General features: G+C 35.4%; 3 protein-coding genes across 3 annotated transcripts; 2 read left to right on the top strand and 1 right to left on the bottom strand.

Moving 5' to 3' along the window:
* The first annotated feature begins 4,908 nt into the window (after window positions 1-4,908).
* On the top strand, window positions 4,909-6,263 carry LOC142541787 (uncharacterized). Its single transcript, XM_075648250.1, has 2 exons — window positions 4,909-4,989; window positions 5,163-6,263. Exons 1-2 carry the CDS (start codon window positions 4,909-4,911, stop codon window positions 6,261-6,263), a joined length of 1,182 nt encoding a protein of 393 aa, XP_075504365.1.
* Window positions 6,264-6,447: 184 nt separating this feature from the next.
* Window positions 6,448-7,161, top strand: LOC142541786 (uncharacterized). Its single transcript, XM_075648249.1, has 2 exons — window positions 6,448-6,547; window positions 6,788-7,161. Exons 1-2 carry the CDS (start codon window positions 6,448-6,450, stop codon window positions 7,159-7,161), a joined length of 474 nt encoding a protein of 157 aa, XP_075504364.1.
* A 13,485-nt stretch (window positions 7,162-20,646) lies between these two features.
* On the bottom strand, window positions 20,647-23,006 carry LOC142542912 (putative glucose-6-phosphate 1-epimerase). Its single transcript, XM_075649812.1, has 8 exons — window positions 22,497-23,006; window positions 22,304-22,378; window positions 22,083-22,139; window positions 21,780-21,943; window positions 21,503-21,637; window positions 21,300-21,402; window positions 21,111-21,210; window positions 20,647-21,027 (listed from the first exon to the last, which is right to left on the bottom strand). The coding sequence occupies exons 4-8, from the start codon at window positions 21,893-21,895 to the stop codon at window positions 20,858-20,860; spliced, it is 624 nt and encodes a 207-aa protein (XP_075505927.1). The 5' UTR covers window positions 21,896-21,943; window positions 22,083-22,139; window positions 22,304-22,378; window positions 22,497-23,006; the 3' UTR covers window positions 20,647-20,857.
* Window positions 23,007-23,980: the final 974 nt, after the last annotated feature.

Below are 23,980 nucleotides of genomic sequence, written 5' to 3'. Positions count from 1 at the left end.
ATTATTATACAATTATTTGATTATCACATTATAAATTTGGCGTTAATTCATTTCATTAATGAGAATTTAATTGATTCACCAGCCAATTTAGTTTATTTCTGTCAGTGTTTTTCAAAATTATGGATTGGTGGTTGATGATTAAATGACACTAGTGCACCGACGCACGCGTTACGTATTTGCACAATATCTTTTATAATTCATTTGGTTTGTATTTAAATGAAGATCAAAATATAATTATAAGAAATTGTAAGTGACTACACTGTATTTTGATATATGAATTTAAAAAACCAAATATGAATTGAACCTACAACTTGATGCTTAAGAAACAAAGGCACTATCCGCTAATTATGTGAGTTACATTAAAATCTTAACATTTTATTAATATATATAATTATTAAAACAGACCATGACACCAAAAGTTAATTATTCTAAGGATCTCAAACTTAATAATATACTATAAATATGTTATGTTAATAATTCACAAATTTTAGGGGAGGGGTATATAAAACTCATCTTTCTTTTTTTCTTTTTCTTGAAAAATCACACATTTTTTTTACTTTTTATTTTAGTGATTCTACTGTTTCCATGATCACCAAATTGAGGTTCCATTGCATGCATAATTTTTATTTAAATTGATTAGATAATATATATATATATTAACATTTTTTGTTTTTTGTTTTTATTTATTTGGAGAAGCAAACAAAATCAGTCTACCTCAAATTACATAGTACTAGATTGAATAAAACAATATGTTGATAACAAATTATGTAAAATTATTTTTTAGGGCCGTCGAAGACAAAGGAAAAATGTTATTCGAACTAAATGTAAGTTCATATTAATTAATTAACGAAATTGTCCTTTTAAAGATAAAACTTAAAACCACATATTTGACGTAAACTAAGAGAATGCTTTCGTACCATTTTCACTTATTTGATCATCTCAATTATGACTATTACTTTATATTAATGCGGCAAATTAATATCAATATCCTATAAAGAATTTTTCTAGGCCTACATTTTTGGACATGCTTGCAAGATAATGTTGTGTCTATGAACACTGCGGATAAAGCTTAATCAAAACCTAAATTCGATAATAATTTACGACAAATCAAACTTGAGACTCGTGGGGATATAATGGATCAAGCTCAAGTTACTCTTTTTTTTAAAAAAAAAAATATTAACATCTTAATTAATTTTTATGAAGCTGAAATGGAGTTCCAAATTTATCGTGTCTACGATAAAGTGCACCACATGTTCAAATTTTCAATAAAACATTATGTATATCAAAGAGTTACACTAAAAAGACATACAAAAATCAGGGATCGAAGTACGTACGACTACACACATGAGATATTATGTTTTTTTAAGAGGGATGCATGAATGACCTACATTTACAGTTTTCACAAATTTTAAGGGTTTCTTATCTTTTCATAAAATTTGATGGAAGAAATCCTATTAACCTTGTACGTCATGTATTATATATGAAGTAGGGATTTTATGAGACAGTATCACAAATTTTTATTCGTGAGACGGATCAACCATTCCCATATTTTCAATAAAAAATAATTTTTTTTTCATGAGTGACCCAAATAAAAGATTTATCTCACAAAATTATCTATGAGACCGTCTCATAAGAGTTTTTTTTATTATATATGCATGTGGTTTACCTGGCACCTCGTAATGCCAGAGTCTTATTAGGTGTCGGGGATTGATTAGTCGTTGAGTCTCTCATCATCGATCATAAGAATTTTATGTGATAACTTTAAAAATTTGTCTTAAAATAGTGAAAATTCTCAATCATTTGCCTATTTGTACTTTAATTGGTTTGGAGTATACTTTATCAATTTGTGTTTAGAAAGTATTTCTTGTTGTGTCCATAAAACGGCTAATTAGGCAAGTTTTGTCATCACTATGATTTCTTGACCATTGGGCATCTTGGAATATATGTATGGAATAAATGGTAATTAAATTACTTAAAATTAAGAGTTGTTTTTGTAATAAGTACTAAGTTGACATACCAACCTACTAAATCTAGTTACTATAATATATAGTCACATTCTTAATAATCTAGTAAGAGATATAATAACATAAAAGATTAAAAGATAACTTCTGATTTATAAGTGAGAAATCTATATATTTGCAAGTTATTTATAATACATACGGAAAACTAAAATTTTTGGAGAAATAAAAATAGAGAAGGGCGAGTCATGAGTAACCACTTTCGCTAAATAAAACATTAATTTTCTTGGTCGGATCGTGGAACTCCCCCGCGCCACGGAATGGATCAAAGAACTGAAGACGTTTGTTTTTGGCTCGCAATAAAGCTAGGGTTTCGAAAGCTCGACATGAAAGAAGATATATATATATATATATGATTTTAAACTTCAAATTGCCTATTGTGTTGTCATTTAAGACAATCTCAGTGAATGTTTAATTAACTTGCAAAGCCTTTCATAACTGTGGCGAATGAACTCTAAATAGGGGTTTAGCCAGAAAAGACTGCAGTGATTTTGTGTACATTCGCTTCACTACATGTCAAGCACCCGCAAACAAAAACCCTTTTTTTAACCTATATAGATACATAGATAGATATACACACATACACAACATCCAATTCATCATTATTTTTTGTAATGTGTTTACATACAATTAAGTAGAATATTCATCGGAATATCAAATATTTAATTCTTAAGTACATTAAGAATTAAAGACAAGAAACCTTAGTACAATAGAATCGACAAATTCTCGGAAGGATGCATATATTGGGCTTTGTTTGGATTCACAGATCGCCGAATTTCAATTTAATTGTTTATTTTTAGGTACTTGCTAGTTGATGAGTTTTATAATAATTTAAACCTACAAGTGGTGATGCTAATACAAGTCAATGGGCATCAACCCCGAGATGGCTAGGTTACATTGACGACTAAAATTTAATCTTGTTTGGAATTTTTATTTTTGGGTGGTTTCAAAGGTCTTTATTTGGCTTGCATGGACTCGTTATGTTTTCATGGTTTTGTTTTTGGCATAATCACGATTTCATGCACGAGTTTTCTGTATATGGGTTTTAAGAAAATATTTATATATATGATACCCTCCCAGGTCGTGGATAACCTGGGACAATAGATGAATATCTTGGGTCATGGAAGTCTTCGAGTAACATCGTATAAGAGACCAGGCAAGTGGATGCCTGGAGAATCATTTCCCCGGCCTAAGGGAACCCGGGCTCTTGGGAAAAATCCGGATGATATCTTCATGTCCGGGTTACCTCGATAAAAACAGCGCACTCAAATGCGTAGGTATGGGATACCCTAACTCGGTAATCATCTTTGTCGAATCACGGGACATAGTGAATGGAACAGTTGGTGTCAGAAAACAGCGTATGGATAAACATCTTGCCATAATTAGTCAGCAGACACTGAAAACAAGGTTATCATCGATTTTCTTTCTATAAATACCATGTTTGTTTAACATTAAAAGGATGATTTCACTTACATATTGCCTACATCATTTATTACAAGATTCTCTCTAAAAAACCCTTCACTGACTTGAGCGTCGGAGTGGTCACGTTGGAGAATCTTCCGATGCCCATTAACGTTCTTTCTTTCTTGAAAGTGCAAGTCCAGGTGCCTAGTTAACCATCTCCATCTCATCAATCCGACCCGATGCTATCGTCCATCAAGCTCTTACCCGATTCGTCCGGTCATCATCATCAATATATAATATTGTTAATTGTAATTTATTATATATAATTTTTATTCTCATTCAAAATTGTATTAGTTGTCACAAATAGAAATTGTTCAACGAATATATGTAACACAAATTGCTTAGTTTCAAGGGTTATATCCTGTCGCTGTACCCTAAAATATTCGACCAACTAATAACAGAGAAACCTAATTCAGTTAGGAATTATGTTGTGATTATATCGAATGGATGATTTTATGACCGTAAAATAATGTTTTTTTCACACAAATTTTTTTTGAGATCGGCTAATAGGTCAATTTTGCGAGACGAATATGTGATCTGACTTAACTCTTGAAAAATATCACTTTTTTGCTCGAAATATTACGTTTTATTATAATTATAGATCGAGTTAACTTGTCTCCAGAGACATGTGGATAGTATGGGCTGGGCTCAAGATTTTGGTTTATATATATAAACCATAAGCTACAAAATAAAATAAAAGAAAAAAATGAGAAAGTAAAAAACCTCTCTCACAACTTCAGGCGTGGAAATTGGAATTTATCTTTCAATTCTCCCTCATTCGGTCCTTCCGCCACAACCCTCTTTTGCCCTTTGTTCTTTTTTTTTTCTCCCAATTTTCTCCTTCTTTCCTATAATATTTTTACCCATCATTTCAAATTCTTGTTACTTATCAGGTATCTCTCTAATAATTTAATTAATCTTTTTTAAGCATAATCTTTCTTGATTTTTGCTAGGTTTCGAGTTTAGATTATTTGGGGTTGATTAATTTATATTTTCCCCAAGATTCTTGTAATTTCTAGTGTTTTTGAATCTGGGTTTGGTCTATTCTGGGTTCAAGATTAAAAACTTGCAATAAATTAATTGTATTCTTTTATGGAATCCTATCACCATGAATTATCTGTTTAGTGTCTTTGATGTTTGGTTACTCAAAAGATAGACAAAATTGTTTTTTTTTTCATCTTTTAATTTAAATGAAGAGTATTCTTTTAGGTGAAATAAAATGACGTTTATAGGTTTTTTTATTTATAGGTGAATCAAAATGTCAAAAAGAAGCATTACCGATTATTTCATCCAAAAAAACAATGAGTAGTTATCAAAACCTTCAAATGATCATCTTCAGTCAAGTTCAAGATCTACATTGAAAACCAAAAACTCAAACTTGACAATGAAGTTGCTCTCGATCCATTAGAAGGAAATAATCCATATTATGAGCGTGATCCTGAGAAATGAATTAGAATATGAGAATATCCATGTGATAAACAATATGATGTTCGAAGAGAATATGTTGGTATGTGACCATATCAGCCTATATATGAATATCCACTTGTTGATTTTAAGCATCAAAAAAGTAGTTTTCAGTCTTCTTGGTTCGTAGAGTTTCCATGGCTCAAGTTTTCTAAAATAAAAAAAAGTGCATTTTGTTTTCCGTGTTATCTTTTTGATGTTCCTTTATCATATCAGAAGAAATTTACAGTTGAAGGATTTAAGAATTGGAAAAGAGTGAATTGCAAAACATTTCCATTGAAAAGACATGAACGAGATTGCAATTCATTGCAGAGTACACCTATGCAAAAATGGGAGGGCTTGAAAAATGTATCTCAACATATCGATAGAAGGATGAATAAACAATCCGAGAATATTGTAAAGCAAAACAGATTGCTTATAAGGACATCGATTAGAGCTGTAAAATGGCTAGCATTACAAGGGTGTGCATTTAGAAGACATGATGAGTTTGTAAATTCTCATAATCGTGAAAATTTTCTTGAACTCGTCAAATTTCAAGGAGAATTGTGCAAAGAAATTGGTGATATTATTTTAGATAAATCATCTAAAAATGGCAAGTATACATCACCATCAATTCAACAGGAAATTCTAAAAATTATTGCCGATCTTGTGCAAAGTAAAATCCGTGATGAAGTAGGGGATGTTAAATTATGTATTCTTGTTGATGAAGCAATTGATGAATCTCGTAGATCACAAATGGATATTGTTTTGAGATACGTAGATTGTGATGAGTTTGTTAGGGAGAGATTTTTTGAAGTTGTTGGTGTTGATGATACTAATTCTTTGACTTTGAAAACACATATATGTAGTATCTTGACACAACACAAGTTTTTGATTGAAAATATACGAGGTCAAAGATACGATGGTTCTAGCAACATGCGGGGAGAATGGAATGAATTACAAGCATTATTTTTCAAATATTGTCCGTTTGCATATTATATTAATTGTTTTGCTCACCGGTTGCAACTTACATTAGTTGCAGCAGCTAAAGAAGTATCAGATGTATGGCTATTTTTTTCTAAATTGAGTTCAATTGTCAATTTTGTGGCTTCTTCTTCAAAGAGACACTCTCAATTGAAATCAATTCGAGAAGATGAAATCATTGATTTGATAGAATCTGGAGAACTTGAGACTGATACTGGAGTTAATCAAGCTAGTACTTTGCAACGACCTGTATCTACTCTATGGAGTTCACATTACGTTTCTTTTAGTCGAGTTATTGAATTGTTTGGTTCAGTTTGTACACTTCTAGAAGATTTCATGGGGGGAAGTCTTTAGTATACGTGTGGAGGCTAAAGGTTTGCTTAAAGAGATGATGACATTTGATTTTGTATTTATCTTGTTATTGATGCATATAGTTTTGGAAACATCTGATATGTTATGTCAGGCTTTGAAAAGAAAAAATCAAGACATTCTAAATGCAACGAGTTTAGTCACGACTATAAAATTGCTTTTCCAGAAAATGCGAGATGATGAATGGGAAGATTTTCTATGGAGTGTGAATAATTTTTGTGATAATCATGACATTGTAGTGCCTAATTTGACAGCTTGTTATGTTGAAGGTACTAAACGTTCTTGTCAACAGAAAAATCATTTTACAGTGGAAGAATACTATCATTTTCATGTATTCAACATTGTGATTGACAAACAGCTGATGAAGTTGAATATACGATTTACTGAGCAATCAATAGAGCTTCTCACTCTCTGTGAAAATTTGAATCCTAGTGATGACTTCAAATCATTATCTGAAAGTGCTATTTAGTCTTTAATTGATAAATTTTACTCTAATGATTTTTCCAAAGATGACATGAAACATTTGAAGACTCAATTGGATCATTACAAGCTTGATGTGTTTAAGGATCCGAAGTTTAAAGATGTTGATTCTCTTCCTGAATTATGCCGATTACTAGTTGAAACAAAGAAGTCGATGATTTATTTCATTATTGATAGACTGATTTGTTTGGTCTTGAATCTTCCAGTTTCCACTGCTGCAACTGAGCGAGCATTTTCAGGGATGAAACTTCTCAAGACACCACTTCGCAACAAAATGGAGCATGAATATTTAAACAATGTAATGATTTTGTATATTGAGAGAGAGATTGCTCATGAAATTGATATAGATTACATAATTGATAGATTTGATCTTTTGAAAAATCGAAGGTTGCGACTAAAGTAGTATTTATTTAAGTGACCCTCTTTTGGCGTAAGTTGTATTTTTTTGTTATGCGTACTCTATCATATGATTAATATTTGAACTTTTGAAAAATATTTATCCAGATTTGATGATTATATTGTGAAAATCGTGTTTTGCACTTAATTTTTATTTCATGTAGAAAATGTTGTATTGATTTCTAGATTAATTTTTTTTTTAATTTTCTAGCCCCATATTTTGAAATTCTGGCTACGCCCCTGCTTGTCTCACGAGTGTCTTCCAATAAAATCCGAATACCATTACAACCTATATACGCTTGTAACCGATTTCGTTTAGTTTTCATTCCAAAACTCAAACCTGTCACCATATTGTGCTCGAGATATGTTACCATTAGTCTATAACATTTAAACAAATGCTTGCTGAGGATAATTAACGGAATATCCAGTTAACCACTCCCAGTCCGAAATCCTTACTTTTAAATTTTATTTAGGAAAAATCGAATTAAGTATTCTGAGTTTCTGCAGTACACGAAACTTGGGAAATGTGACGATGAAATCACATGGTACCCCCTCGGGCCTGCGGAATTCAATTCATTTATCTTCATCAACCCTTGCTGATTCTAATATTTATCAATTATTCACCCCCTTTTTTAATTGAATTTAAATAAATTAAATTCGTGACCCTACGTGCAAGCAACACCTTAGGCATTACCGGGCTTCTTCAAAAATAAAATAAACTAAAAAATTCATTTACTGTTTCATATAAATATATGTAAGTGTTGACAATATATTGTTAATTAACCACCTAATGTAATCATGATAAACATCTGTTTACTTAAGATAATCAACGGTATAATAACAATCATAGTATTTGAGATTAAAATATTGACATTGTCTGACGTGAAAGATGATACATTAGTTGATTACATATTTTTTTTGAGTAGGTCTCTTTTGAGACTGTATCACAAATCTTTATCTGTGAGACGGGTCAATCCTACCGATATTTACAATAAAAAGTAATACTCTTAGCATAAAAAGTAATAAATTTTTATGGATGACCCAAATAAGAGACCCGTCTTACAAAATACGACCCGTGAGACCGTCTCACATAAATTTTTGCTATTTTTGTTTTATTCAACGTTTGGTTATATGATAGTGATTTATTATGTTTTAAGAGTAACCGTACACAAATCAATGATTTTTTAAGTATACGGTATCACAAATTTTACGGTGTTAAAAAATATTAAAAATTTTGTGCTGAAAATTTAAATGAATTCTTAATATAATTTTATGAAAACTCAATCATCCTAAATAACAAAAATTTTAAACTGTAACAAAAGTTAGATAATGCAATCGCATTAGGACAGTAACAATGTTATTATAGTATTTTTAATTTTGCAGGTGCGGCTCACGCAAAGAACAAGCGGAGAATACGGGCCTTGTCTGGAAAGTTGAGGACAAATTAAGTTGGACCCGTATTTGGGCCACTGGGGTCCATTTACTCCCCTTTGAATACTCCGTCGTCCCTTCACGGTCACTGACGTTACACGTGTGCCACCACGTGATGCCAACGTGGCTCCTACGAGGATTTAAATATTTTAAGAAAATTTAGAGGTCGTTTATTAAATTTATTAAAAACCAAGCTCAAAAGCTTATTTAGGAGCGTATAAATTGTCACGATTTATTTTAAAAATAAATTAAAGTGTTTGAATAAATTTATTTTAAACTTTTTTGAAGATGTTGATATCTTTCGCATTATAAAAATTTTTCATTGTCAAAATTACAAAAAAAAAAAAAGTATAATACGATGAAGGTTATTTAAAAATAATTTTAAAATTTTGTCATAAATGTTACTTATATTTTAAAAAAATTCTCATTTTAATTTAGAAAATTGATATTTTTTGGAATTTTTTTAAAATATTTAATGTTTAATGGTTAGAAGACATGGTGGAGATTTATGAAAATATACAAGGTTATTTTGGAGAAGTAAAATTTTAAAATTATATATTTTTTAAAAAAATAAAGTCACCCTAATTTTTTAAAAACATCTTGTAAGCTGTCAAACAACTTGTTTTAACCGCTTATACGCTGTTTGACCAAATTGTTACCAAAGAAGATTGAAAGAGCTTATAAGCTTAAGTTCTACGATAGAGCTTATAAGCTCAGCCAGACACTCTGTTAAACACCCAAAATTTTATAAAATTTTAAAATTTCAAGAATAAATAAATAAATTTATAGCATTCTAATTATTTAATTAATTTATACAGAAAAAATATTTTCAACATTGTTAGGATATCTCGAAACTTGTGATATTTACACCCTTAAATATATAATTATTTTGTTAATTTTTAGTAACTCCTTAATAATATACTTAACGCGAGTAATTAACTGTTAACATGAAGAGTGAGTTCATGCAACCCAGTCATGTTTGGTTGTTGGAACTTGTAATTGCACACGCTTCGAATGAATGTAATCTTAATTATCACTCAGTTAATTTAGTCTGTGATTTGCTCGATTATTTTAACGAAGTCAATTCTATATCATTATTGTTAGCCTCTGATATACTTCAAAATCCCTAATAATTATGAACATGGTTCCATGCACGTCAAATTTAATTATAATGTGTGTTCACTTAATTATCATCTTGCACCCGTCGAATTATAGACGTGTCTCACAAAATTTATATGTGAGACAGTCTCATAGTAGTTTTTGTGTTATTAGTTTTAACAACTCATTATGTGATGAAAAAAGTAAAATGATGATACCCTCATAAGAGCTCGGGTCATGGATGACCTGGGATAACAAATGGATTCCCAAATCAAGGTCATTATGTAGGGGTGATCACGGTGCGGTTTTGCGGTTTTTTTTAAAAAAATTCAAACCGAATTGCCATATGAGGTCGGTTAGTATTTTGAAAAATTAATCGCGATTTTACATGAAAAATTAGCCTTACGGTTTCAAGCGGTTGCGGTCGGTTTACGGTTTTTTTAATGAAAAATATTAGAACATATATTCTAATTTATTTGAAAACAACAACAATATATTATTTTCAAGTATAAAATATAGTTCAAAGCATATAAAGATCAAAATAGATAAAACAATAATCAAGATTCAAAACTAAGTTAATAATTTAACAACACAACACATTCACAACAAAAATGACATTTACACTGTTTGTATCCTTTTTTTAACACTTCAAACAAAATATTGTAGCAAAATAAATAAATAATTTACTAAAAGACTAATATGAAGAATAATTAAGAAAAAGATAAGTTTTATTTGTAAGAATAATAATTTTGAAAAGAGCTGTGATATACTGAATGATGATTTTTTTATTTGAATATGTTGTTTACAAATTATTATAATTCTAGGCCCAATATTATGGCAAGCGGTTTAGGCGGTGCGGTTTGGTGCGGTTCTTGGCAAAAAAAATAACCGAACCGCGTATACGGTGCAGTTTATGATTAATATTTTTAATCACGATTTTTATAAAATATTATAAAAAACGGTGCGGTGCAATTATGTTCGGACGGTTTGGGCGGTTAATAAAAAAATTTGATCACCCCTATCATTATGCATGATGGATTCTTCTGAAGCCGGGCAGGTGCAAGCTCAGGGTCAACTCTCCGGGCAACCAGAAGCCCGGGCTCTCATATAAGCTCCCGGGAGGCATTCTACCCGGGCTACCACGATAACAGTGCCGCACTCGAGTGCTATCTTATCTGTCAGAAATACATGGGTTTGGCGTGTCAGAAAAGCTATCAGAGGTAGGGTGGCTTAACAGGAAGTCAACATCAAAGGCTATGAGTGATATGTGTACGCGCAAATCGAGGTAATTCTTGATTTTCCTTCCTATAAATAGCAGGCATGCATCTCATTTAAAGGATTCTGAATCTTTGAATTCTCAAGCACACATATATTCTCACATATATTGCTTGTGTTCTTCCTTCTTCACCTGTTGACTTAAGCATCGGAGTGGCCACGTCGGACACCCCTTCGGCACCCATTCACGAGTTCTTTTCTTATTTGCAGGTCACGATCGAAGCCATCTACTCTGCTCATTTTCGTGAACAACATTATTGATTCGATCCGGTGGAGCACCCGACCCGGCTCATCCATTTCACCAGGATCACATCATTGGTGCCGTCTGTGGTAACTTGAGCTCAAGACGTAGATATGGTTTCCATTCAAAAGTAAGTCCGAGCTTGCTCGGCACCTCAGTAAGCCCAACTCTGCTTGGCAAACATACAAGTCCGACCAGCTCGTCACTCAGATCTTATATGTGGATTTTATATGGACTTGAAGCTCAGCAACTATTCCAGATTGGCGTGGAAAGTGTTTGCTATGCACTCAACAGCATGCAGCAATATTAGTCACCTAATTTAGCTCATCCAGAGAAGTTTCACTCTACCGAAAATGAATTCGGATTCAGTATTTTCAGGTTATTGATTTGGTTTGTAATAAAACTAATATAGCAGGAGGAGCAGAAAGGTCAAAGTCCGGGAGGCACGAGGCCCCGGCAACATATTTAAAGTCCGGGAAGTATGAGGCCCCGCACATTCTTTAAAGTCCAGGAGACTCGAGGCCCCGGCATCTTATTTAAAGTCGGGGATGTATGAGGTCTCGAAACATTCTCTTAAGTCCGGGAGACTCGAGTCCCGACATCTTATTTAAAGTCCGGGAGGTATGAGGCCCCGGCATATTCTTTTAAGTCCGGGAGACACGAGGCCCCGACATCTTATTTAAAGTCCGGGAGATATTAGGCCTCGGCACCATATATTAAGTCCAATGATCCGTACCCTTGCTCGGGGCTCCGCACCTCGACCAATCTAAGTCTAAGGCTCCGTACCCTGGCTCGGGGCTCCGCACCTCGACCATTATCTAAGCCTAGGGCTCCATACCCTGGCTCGGGGCTCCGCACCTCGACCATTCTAAGCCCAGGGCACTACACCCTGGCTCGGAACTCCGCATCTCGACCATTATCTAAGCCCAGGTCTCCGTACCCTGGCTCGGGGCTCTGCACCTCGACCATTATCTAAGCCCAGGGCTCCGTACCCTGGCTCGGGGCTCCGCACCTCGACCAATCTAAGTCCAGGGCTCCGTATCCTGGCTCGGGGCTCCGTACCTCGACCATTATCCAAGCCCAGTGCTCCGTACCCTGGCTCGGGGCTCCGCACCTCGACCATTATAAGCCCAAGACACTACACCCTGACTCGAGGAACGACACCTCGATCACCAAAAATCCCAGGGCACTACACCCTGGCTCGGGGCTCCACACCTCGACCATTCTCAAGCCCGGGAGACATGAGGCCCCGACACATTATTCAAGCCCAGGAGACAGGAAACCCCGACATTATTCAAGACCGGGAGACAGGAGGCCCCGGCACATTATTCAAGTCTGGGAGACATGAGGCCCCGGCACATTATTCAAAGCCCGGGAGACACGAGGCCCCGACATATTATCTCAAGTCCGGGAGACACGAGGCTCTGGCATATTATTCAAGTCCGGGAGACAGGATGCCTTGACACATTATTCAAGTCCGGGAGACACGAGGTCCCGGCACATTATTCAAAGCCCGGGAGACACGAGACCCCGGCATATTATCTCAAGTCCATGAGACATGAGGCTCCGACACCTCATCCCATCTATGGGAGACATGAAGCCTCCGATGCTTTTATAAAACAAGATTGATTATCTCTTTGGGAATCCAAGCATGACTGATCGGGACAGCGAGTATGACTCTAGGCCGACTATTTTAGGGATGAGTGATGATACCCTCATAAGATCTCGGGTCATGGATGATTCGAGATAACAATTGGATTCCCAAATCAGGGTCATTATGCATGATGGATTCTTCTGAAGCCGGGCAGGTGCAAGCTCAGGCTCAACTCTCCGGGCAACCAGAAGCCCGGGCTTTCATATAAGCTCCCGGGAGGCATTCTACCCGGGCTACCTCGATAACAGTGCCGCACTCGAGTGCTATCTTATCTGTCAGAACTACAAGGGTTTGGCGTGTCAGAAAAGCTATCAGAGGTAGGGTGGCTTGACATGAAAGTCAACATCAAAGGCTATGAGTGGTAGGTGTACGCGCAAATCGAGGTAATCCTTGATTTTCCTTCCTATAAATAGCAGATATGCATCTCATTTAAAGGATTCTGAATCTTTGAATTCTCAAGCACACATATATTCTTACATATATTGCTTGTGTTCTTCCTTCTTCACTTGCTGACTTAAGCATTGGAGTGGCCACGCCGGACACGCCTCCGGCGCCCATTCACGAGTTCTTTTCTTATATACAGGTCACGATCGAAACCATCTATTCTGCTCATTTTCCTGAACAACATTATTGATTCGATCCGGTGGAGCACCCGACCCGGCTCATCCATTTTACCAGGATCGCATTATAAAATATATGGACTCTTCAAAAGGCCAAGGATCATAAATTATTTTTTGCCCATCAAAATAAATCGTCTATGTTAAATCATAAGAGTACTGCTAAATATACAACTAAATTAATACAACACAAAAAATTCAATACATAATCTCAATCACGATACAATTATTGTAAATATCAAAGTAAGTATTTGACGATCATCAACATCTCCATTCGACAATATTTATTATACTAATTATAAATTTCATTTTGAGCGTTAATTATTATATATTTGTGACAATTTCCTTATCTAGCTGCCACATTCCACATATATATGTATATATATACAATTCACATCTCACACGTACTTAATTTACATGTTCTTGGTGTCCAATAGAGGCATGAAAAGTACACATATGAAGGTGATTAACACTACTTAATAATTAATTATATCGAGCTAGCCAGGTTCAATCTCCACCACGATTCGTTGGCGACTAAACAACATATGTTTACTTTGGCAATAGGGTTTGCACGTGATATTTTCAAATCAACTGTTCGAAAATACCTAAATTCAATGTACCATTAAATGAATTTAAACTGTTGCGGAACATGTATTCCAAATAGAACAGTGAAGGACATCGAAATACAGTCTCCCAAAAAAAAAAAAAAAAAGAGATACAACTAATCTTGATTTGCTCGTCTGCCTTATTGCATTTATTTAGTGATCATATGGCATGAAACTAAACTTTTACCCAAAAACCCATTTAATTTAAACTGCAGTTTGCATATTATATAGTAATTTGGGAAGTAAAACAACACCAGTATTATATATGACGTGTAATGACTCAATTTAATTATTCAATTTATTGTTGAGACCCAAATTATTTATAAAACTCAAGCCCGTTATATACTCCAAAAAATCTATAAATAGGAGATGATTCTCATTATTCAAGGGAAGATGATTTTATGCTTAAACTTTTTAGCTCTTCATTAAAATCTTTAAATTATTTTCTGACTTGAGCGTCTGAGTGTCTACGCCGGGCAAACCCTGGCGCCTCTGACGTTTGTTTGTGACGTAGGTGATAACCCACAAAGATTTCTCACCACTAGCTACTTGGACCCGTTTACGAACCTGTGGAGTAATTCAGATAATCACAATTTTTGGCTACAACAATATCCAAGTTAAAGCATTGCAGACCCTAATTGGCTGAAAAGTGTTGGTCTTCGTTTTGGGTTATCTCTTTCACAAACATTATCGTCTAGATTACAAATTTATGCTTGGGATTCCCAAACCAGTATTTTTTAAAAAATTTATAAATCCTTCGTTTTATTTTAAAATGTATTGTCTAAACAAAAAGGCACAATTTATTGAGGAGGAGGAAATGGCGAGGACAGACATGCACTACTTTGCATTAAGGTTTATTTGTAGCTCTACACTTGTTTCATCTCTTTATTTATCGGGGTTCTCAATTTTGATACGTGTTCCGAAACTCACCAGTAATTCATCTAGACGTAGCAAATACTCCATAAATCACATAAAGACACATTCAATTGTATTAAATTTGACATTAAATAATAACATTTTTTTTTAATGCTGTTGAATTATATATAATATTTAATGATATTTCAAGGAAAAAAACACGTAGGTTCTTCACCTATTTAATTTAACCTAGTTTCATTACGTGTAAGAGACAGTTAGAATTTCTCTATTTGTGGAAAAAGGAGTTTATGCATATGGCTAAAATGAAATGAGTCTAATCATATTTATATACACACACACACACACACATATGGGCTTAGTTTTGGTTGGTTGAAGCAGCATATCATACTGTTGCAATTGGGCTAAATCACAGTGAGTCCCTTTTGGGCCTTTAACATGGCATCGATTTGAACAGAACTTAAAAACTTGGATCCCTCAAACTATGGGTTGCACTTATTTTTTATTTTTATATTTTCATTAATGAAAGTTCTTTGAAAGTAAGTATAAAGTAAATAATATATATTTTATAAGACGGTTTTACGGATCTTTATTCGTGAGGTGGGTCAATCTTGTCATATTTACAATAATAAGCAATACTTTTACATAAAAAGTAGTATTTTTTCATGAAAGTAACCCAAATAGGATATCTGTTTCACAAAATTGACTCGTCAGACCATTTCACAAACTTTGTGTGTAAAGTGAAATGTAAAGATAAATAATATATAATAGTTAAATTATTTATATCACAAGCAAATAATAACCATTTAAATAGTACTCTCATCTCACCGTTGTAAAAAGAAGGATAAAAAAATATGAATGCCATAATTTTTAGGATTTCTCAAAAACTTCTAATAAGTTTGAGATTATTTCTGGATTGTTTCAATAATTGATGGCTATACAAATTGTGTTAGAGTTCCCATGTCTGATCCTTCTATTACTAAATAAGTACTTTTTCGGAGCCTAAGATCGGGTTACGAGGATAATCTATTTGTAAGATATAAAAGCAACACTGGAAAGTCCAAGACTTAGAGGAATACAATGGGCTACGTAAAGGGAAAGCCAATAGAGTTGGACTCGATGTTCGGTTAGTAGCCCATCTATAGTGAATGGAAGAGATTTGCTCCGAATTTCAAGTGGACGTAAGCTTAAACGCCGAACCACTGTAATCTGCCGTGTCTTTACTTTTGCTTGCTGCTTTACTTCTTGCTGTGTATGTGAATGTACGCTTCCAATACCGCATGTTAGTTCTTGATCAATCTTGGTAGATAAACGTCCAGGACGGTGTCAAGCTTGAGGACGGATTCACAATCAAACTGGTGGTACCAGAGACATGTTCGAGTCTTGATTATGAAGGGCACCAAGAGTGGCAATTTCTACGGTTGAAATCAAACGCTTCGATGGTAAATCGGATTTCTCAATATGTCGAAAGAGGTTGAAGGCGATTCTGGTTCAAATGATAGTTGCGAGGGAGAAAAGAATAAGCATCAACTTTGAACGTAGTGGAACAAGCATACATCTCGATTATTCTTCAGTTAAGAGATCGAGTCCGAGAAATTGATAAAGAAACTACTGCATTAGGGGTGTGGCTTAAACTACAACTCTACATGACAAAGAGACTCTACGATCGAATTCATCTTAAAGGCTAGCTTTTTGAATTCAAGATGTCGGATGAAAAGTCGATTGAAGACAATCTGGATGAATTTAACAAAATAGTGATTGATGTGGAAAATCTTGAAATCAAGACGAGGAAGAAGGCAAAGCAATCCTGATAATAAATTCTCTCCCTAAGTCTTACTCGTTTTTCGCAGACACTACGGAATTCTCTAGAGATACATTATCTCTTAATGAAGTACAAACAATCACTAAGGCGAAGGAATCTCAAAAAAGGATATTGAAAGATGAAAGAGATGCAGAGAATTTGACCATAATAGGACCATCGGAAAATAGGGAAAATCATAAGGAAAAAAAGAAGGGGAAAAGTAGAAGTGATTCTACTGCCATAAAGAGGGACATTTCAAGAGGGATTGTCCAAAGAAGAAGAAGAACAAGGAAAAGGGAAAGGAGACTGAATCACCTGACCAAGCTATGATCACTGATGGTTATGAGAGTTCTGAGCAGTTGGCAGTAACAACAAATCAAGTAGAAACTGACTGGATATTAGACTCGAGAGAAATTAAATCTCTCTAGGCAGTCTTGATGCAAAGGGATATTACTACAAGGCAGAAGCGGTGTATTGAAGGTAACCTCTGGAGCTTTGGTGGTCATGAGAGGGATCAAGAGGAATGGCCTTTATGTACTGCAAGGCAACAGATTCTCTCCAACAGCCAGTTTACTTTCTGAGCAGGAAAATGATATGACTAGAATGTGGCATTATAGTTAGAACATATTAGCCAAATAGAGAGACGAGCTAAAGAAACAAGGAATGTTCGGTAAGGATCAAGTGCGTAAACTTGACTTTTGTGAGCATTGCATATTTGGGAAACAAACCAGGGTGAAATTTAGCCAAGCTCAACATATCACAAAAGGAATTTTGGATTACATTCACTCTGATATACGGGGGCCAGCAACCAATACAACACTAGGTGGAGCAAGATACTTCATTACATTCATAGATGATTTTTCTAGGAAAGTATGGTCGTACGTGTTAAGGCATAAAAGTGAAGCATTCAAGACATTCAAACAATGGAAAGCTTTCGTCGAAAATCAAACAGGCGAGAGGCTCAAAAGACAACATATAATGGGCTATGATGATACAAAATTTTTATCCCGAGTTCGGTTTAGGAGAGCGGGTCTTCAAATCTTTGCGATTGAGTGGATTGGATCGGCGCTGTGGGCTCTGCACAGAGAGAAGTAGGGTTAGCGGGCGCCGAAGAGTTTTTCGACGTGACCTCTCATATGCTTAAATCAGTCCGGAGAGCAAACTTAAGAGTTAAGAGATATGGTAATGCTTAGTGAGCAAAAGAACGTGAGTGTGTCAACACCGTGACCAATATGTGGTATTTATAGAGACAAGAGATGCTAGTTACTTTGTTGGAGTAGGACTCTTGATGGAGTAAAATCCTACCTGAGATAGGAGACTTCAGCCAATAGGACTCCTTGATCATGACAGCTGGGACTCTTGATGGTGGTTATAACTCTTGCCTTATCTTGATTAAATTTGATCGAATCCCGTATTTATCGGGACCTTTTATCTAATAATGAGAGTGTCTTCATATTCTCTAGTAGCATCACGGCTCGGATTTCCCGACCCCTTGGTGGGCTCAGTCTTCTAGCAGACAGAGTTGAGGAGATCGGCAATATTGTAGATTCATGGGCTCGACAGTGGGCTCTTGCCCCATGATGAGGCCTGGCTCTTATAGGGCTAGTTTTGAGATAGGCTTGGATTCGCTCAGATGTGACGATTTTAGGAGACATCAATAGTATCTCCCCTCTTAGTCTAAGGAAGCATGAAATTTAGACTAAGAAAATCTGGTGAGATTCTGAGCCCTTCTCTATGTGCTCTTCGTTTCTAGGCGTGCTTCTTTGATCCTACCTAGCATATCGGATGACACATACGTTTATCCTGAGTGAAACATAAATGGAAGGCCGAGATTCTATGATGGTTCGTCTCCCGAGGCGACCATACGTCTCCCCAATAAAATCCGGACCCTTGGTTTGATGTTGATCAAACGACTGTCGTAAGCCTACCCGCCATATAAATAGAAGAACGATTCTCCTCATTTTCGCATTTATTCTCCCCGAGCTGTTTTGTGCCAAAATTTCGAGAGCTTTCCTGACTAGCGTGACTCACTTCCGATCACTTAACCTCCGACCCCACTCTTAGTAAGTTCATTTGCTTTCAGTAGATCTGAGTTATAGGACGTCTTCCCTCAACGAGTCTGTTGTGCAAGAATTAGTGGATTACCTAGAAGAGACCCTGTCCGGAGCGGATGGGCTTGGACACTCTAGAACCGAGCAGAGCCCTTCGAAGCCCTTAGAAACCCATAGAGAAGAGAATGACAAGAGTCCCAAGCCCTATCCCATGAGACGTGGGCAGAAAAATTGAAAAGCCTGAGGCAATTGAAAGCAGATGAAGTTCGATTGCGAGAAGAAGGCCGATCCTGGTACGAGGTCTTGGCTTCCCACTTAGATCCCAACATAGTGCCAGCCATTAGAGACGGGTCCGGCGGGCCCGTAAGTATAAAGTACGTATCTGATATAATGGGCTAGAATATCTTGTTAAGGAATTTACCTAATACTGTAATGACCATGGGATTGCTAGGCACAAGGCCATGAGACACACATCATAACAGAATAGACCTGCAGAGAGAATGAACAGAACAATCCTGGAAAAGGTAAGGTGTATGCTACACTTTGTTAACTTAGGTAAACAGTTACGGGGTAAGACAGTTTCAACGGTAGCCTACCTAATCAACAGATACCCCTCAACAACCCTTGGTTTTAAAGTACCTGAGGAAGTATGGTCTGGAAGAGCCATTGATTACTCTAAACTAAGAATTTTTGGCTGCCCTGTTTATGTACATGTTAACGAAGGAAAACTTGAGCTCACATCCAAGAAATGCTTATTTTTCGGATACCCCGAGGGAGTCAATGGCTACAGATGTTGGTTAAATGATGGAACTAGATCAAAGTTTATTACCAGCCGAGATGTCATCTTTAACGGGGAAGAAATGATAAAGTTATGTCTCAAAATGAGCCTAAGTGAAAATAAAGATGAGCATTCAAGCACTATGAGTCAACCTAATTCTGAGGTGGAGCTCAAGTCGAGCATTAAACCAGAGAAAGAACAGGTCATTGAAGAAACTCATGTTGATGATCAACCTGATCTAAGTAACTATCAACTGGCAAGGCTAGGATTAGGAGGGAGATTAGACCCCCAAAACAGGCTAGGCTATGCTGAGATAACAGCCTGTGCACTCTCCACAACAGCTGAGTTCATAAGTGATGAGCCTAGGACACTTAGGGAGGCCATAGGCAGTGACAAGAAACACTTTGGAAACAGGAAATGGTTGATGAGATAAAGACACTGAGCAAGAATAACACTCGGACACCTGTAAATAAGCCTAAGGATCAGAAAATAGTTGGTTGCAAGTGGATCCATAAGATAAAGGAAGGAATTCCTATAATTCAAAGTGTCAAGTACGAAGCTAGGTTGGTAGCAAAGGGATACTATAAACTTCAATGGGATTTTTTCACCGGTGGTCAGACATACTTATATTAGGATACTATTGTCTATGGTCGCAAACCATGACTTTGAGTTAGAACAAATAGACGTCAAAACCGTATTTTTATATGGAGATCTAGGGGAGACCATATACATGGCACAACCTGAAGGATATGCAAAAAAGGAGTCTGTTTGCTAAGAAAGTCACTCTACAGATTAAAACATTTGTAAATTTGACATCTGACTAAGACATTAATGTAAAATTTGTTAATGATCCGTACTTCAACCCCTATGTTACTAGCCAATGACTTATGAATTACAACTCGTTAGTCAAAGTCCCAAGTTTAAAACGAAATCTTAGGTTTGAGACCCAGTTGCAGCAAATATCTCCTCAAACTAGAAAAAAAATATATTACCTGAAACTTCAAATTAGGCAATTTAAGTTTTAAAAGTTGTAAGTAAAACTTGGAAGATATTCTGGAATGCTTGAACTTTACTACAAAGCAATTACTTGTTTCATAAGACTCTAACGTGACAAGTCACTTGCAGTTATTACAACCAAGATTCCTGGCCATCTACACCAAAGACTGCAAAATGGCTTTATAACTATTTACTGTGACACATAAATAAGGTCACTTGAAATATCAAATATGCAGCAAGTTACATTAGCATCATCATATAGTCGGATTATTCCGACCCTTTCTTACATGGATGCCATTACAGATAAGTCGAGTCGTCCCCTCCATTCCTCCCCAGGCTTCAAAGTAACCGGCTTCTCCATCACAGATGCATCTACACATAGCATGACTTTATACTCTTCGTCTCCAAAATCTGTAATGGCTTTAGATTTCTTCTCCCATGGATTCCAAACCACTGTGATTGTCCGTTCATAGAACTTAGTTTTCTCAAAAGAACATGAAAATACGTACTCATGAGTCAATTCAAGTGTGCTATACCAATATCAGGGAGACCATCCTTTCTGATCACAAAAGTCCTCTTTTTTTCATGATCAAATACAGCAACTGCATCTGAAGAGCTAACATAAATTCGATCCACCTTTGATAGAATGCACATCAACATCATCCTTAAAATATAAACATGCTAAAGAATGGCAATCTGCCTTTTCTTAGAGAAACCTGGTTTACCTCAGATTCGAAAGTTAAGGCGTCTCCTTGTTCTGTAAAGCGCTCTCTGTTACTCAGATTGTCGAGGTAGTCGAGAGTCTCCAGTCCCTCTACTCGTACTTCACTGATATTTAAGTGAACTTTTAGGTATAATATTCTGCGAGCTTCAAAGTATAAAACATACAATTTTTTGATAAGATCCTTCATAAATTTCAAATCTTCACCTGATATCTGAGACGGAGAAATAAGTGTGGTAGGCAAAGGAGAAGCTAAAGGGCTTGCAATTAACGTTCCTAATCCGTGATACCAAAGTCAGATATCCATCAGCAGACAGGAGCACCCTCAGACGGAGTTCAAAACTGATAAAAAAAATATCAAAAGATCGTTGAACCCAATTTCCCGAAAACATAGTAAAATTTTCAAACAATATTTTTTCACCACTCTAAGAAAAGATATTTATGATAGGCAAATTTCCAAGAAGTGGATGGAATTTATTTATACCTTTGAGGCCAAATCTTGAGATCATCATCTGATGGTTTAAGAAGCAGGTCGATAAACGTTTTGCCATTCGAATCAACGGACTGCAGAGGAGGAGGATTGTCATCAATGGTCCACATTTTGTTCCTGACGAAGCCATGTTGCTCCAGCGAACCACGGCTCCCAAACTTGGTCAATTAATTTAGAAAACGCATTATTTATATTACAAGTCCAAGGGAGAAACAAAAACAACCAAAAAATGATTAAAAAGATGAAGTTTCCTAGATTGTACAAATATAGTAGCTGTAGATGATAAGATTAGAAAACCTGTGAAAAACAAATAGGAATCCCTCCCCTGACAACTGCAGGTGGCTTCAAAATGGCCTGTTGAGGAATAAAGAAACACAAATCCAACTATGTGTAAGTTTTGCATAACAGCGATAAATAATTCGAGTGGTTTCCGCAACTTCTATATATTCTGGTCAATTTCATCAGATGAACAGAAAGAAACTTCTTTTACATTGAAGTCGTAGATATCATTATCTAACCTTACTACTGGTAAACAGCAGCTCCTCGCCCCATTCGTTTTTCCATGAAAGAATCTGTCCTCCATGCAGGCTAACCTGAGAAAAATATTGAAATAAAAACGAGACATCAACTCGATATCCAATCTAAGCAGAGCCCTTACCATTAGAAATCAAATTTACACAAGAAAACTTAGAGACTATAAAAAGATCTAACCCGTGCTGACGCTCCACGAGGACTCCGAAGTAGAACCTGAGAGACTCCATTTTTATCCTTAATCACTTCAATACCTCTTATCCGATACCATCTGCCGCAGAATGATCCATCTCAAGACCACAAATTGAGCATGGATTGATGAACAGCTCAAATCCTCTTTCATGTACCACCCAAAAACTTACAACAATAATTTATACGAATGGTTCAAATTATTCTCAAAGGTAAATCATTGAAGGGGTTGAGTATGGGAGGTTTGGTTTCTTTATCTGGAGATGTTTTCTCGTGACAAAGAGCTGGTTTCTTGTGAATGCTAACAAAATTTCTAACTACCAAAACTTCCAAGTGTAATTCAACAACAACTAGCATTCAATTGGAATGGATAATAATAAACTACACTTCACTTCTGAATTTCTTACATATATGATCACAATTCTTTCAAGACTTTTTATTTTCAAGAAAAAGGATTATGGCTCTTATCCCCAAGCTGCACAAATATATAAATAGAAAAAGATTGATGAAAAGTTTATGCAAAGCACACAAATACAAAAGAGTGACAGGCAACAAGGGTTCAAATCAGCCAAATCACATAGCATTTGGATGGGCAATTTGCATTGCCATCCACACTTTAGACAATTTATTAAATTATCATATAAAAAAAACTAGAAGAAGCTGATGAAATTACAAGTTATCTTTTCTTAGTATAAGTTCAGTAAAATACAGCGTGGAATTGCTTAGAATTATAAATTTCGAATATATATATACATTGTTTTTGTTTTAAATATTTTTTAACCATTAGGTGCAGTTTTCAATTTTTTTGAATCGAGGGTCATATTTAATTCTACTTAATTTTGGTCTGCTTGGGAAAAGAAAGGTTAAAAGAAAACATGAACGGAAAGTGAGTTGTTTGACGTCATAAAAAAAATCAAAAGTTTAATAAAAGTTCGTAAAGAAATCTTTTTCAGGGTACGGTGGTCCATGTTTTGATATAGAATTTTTCATCATTTTATCAATTTTTTTAATATATTTTGTAGGGTTGTTTAACATAAAAGTAAGTAATTAAATTGTATGTATCAGATTTAAGTGTTGTGTGCAGATGTTGTCGACATATATTATGCCACTACAATTTCGTTTAAACTGGAGCCACAAATAATTTTTCAACCAACACTGTACCCACAAAGAAACCACGAACCACCACAACGCTGATCTCTAATTTGTATATTCTCTTTGACCTAGAGTTTATTCCATAAAAGAGTCCTGCATTATATGGAAACTAGAGTTTTATTAGAACATAAACTCGTTTCACTACTCATATAATATCTAGGAATAAATCAAATCTTGTTAGTCTAGAAAAATAATACTCAAAATTACTATATTTCAATATTATCAATAAAAGAAAATAGCTTTCATATTTAATCGACAATGTTAAATTCTCAAAGATATATTATATACAGAACCCCTTTTTTTTTTACCCTCCATAACGCCAA

This window comes from Primulina tabacum, chromosome 4, assembly GCF_025594145.1.
Source record: "Primulina tabacum isolate GXHZ01 chromosome 4, ASM2559414v2, whole genome shotgun sequence".
Taxonomy (NCBI): domain Eukaryota; kingdom Viridiplantae; phylum Streptophyta; class Magnoliopsida; order Lamiales; family Gesneriaceae; genus Primulina; species Primulina tabacum.
Note: the sequence above shows the minus strand (reverse complement) of the source record. Positions and strands in the feature narration are given on the sequence as shown.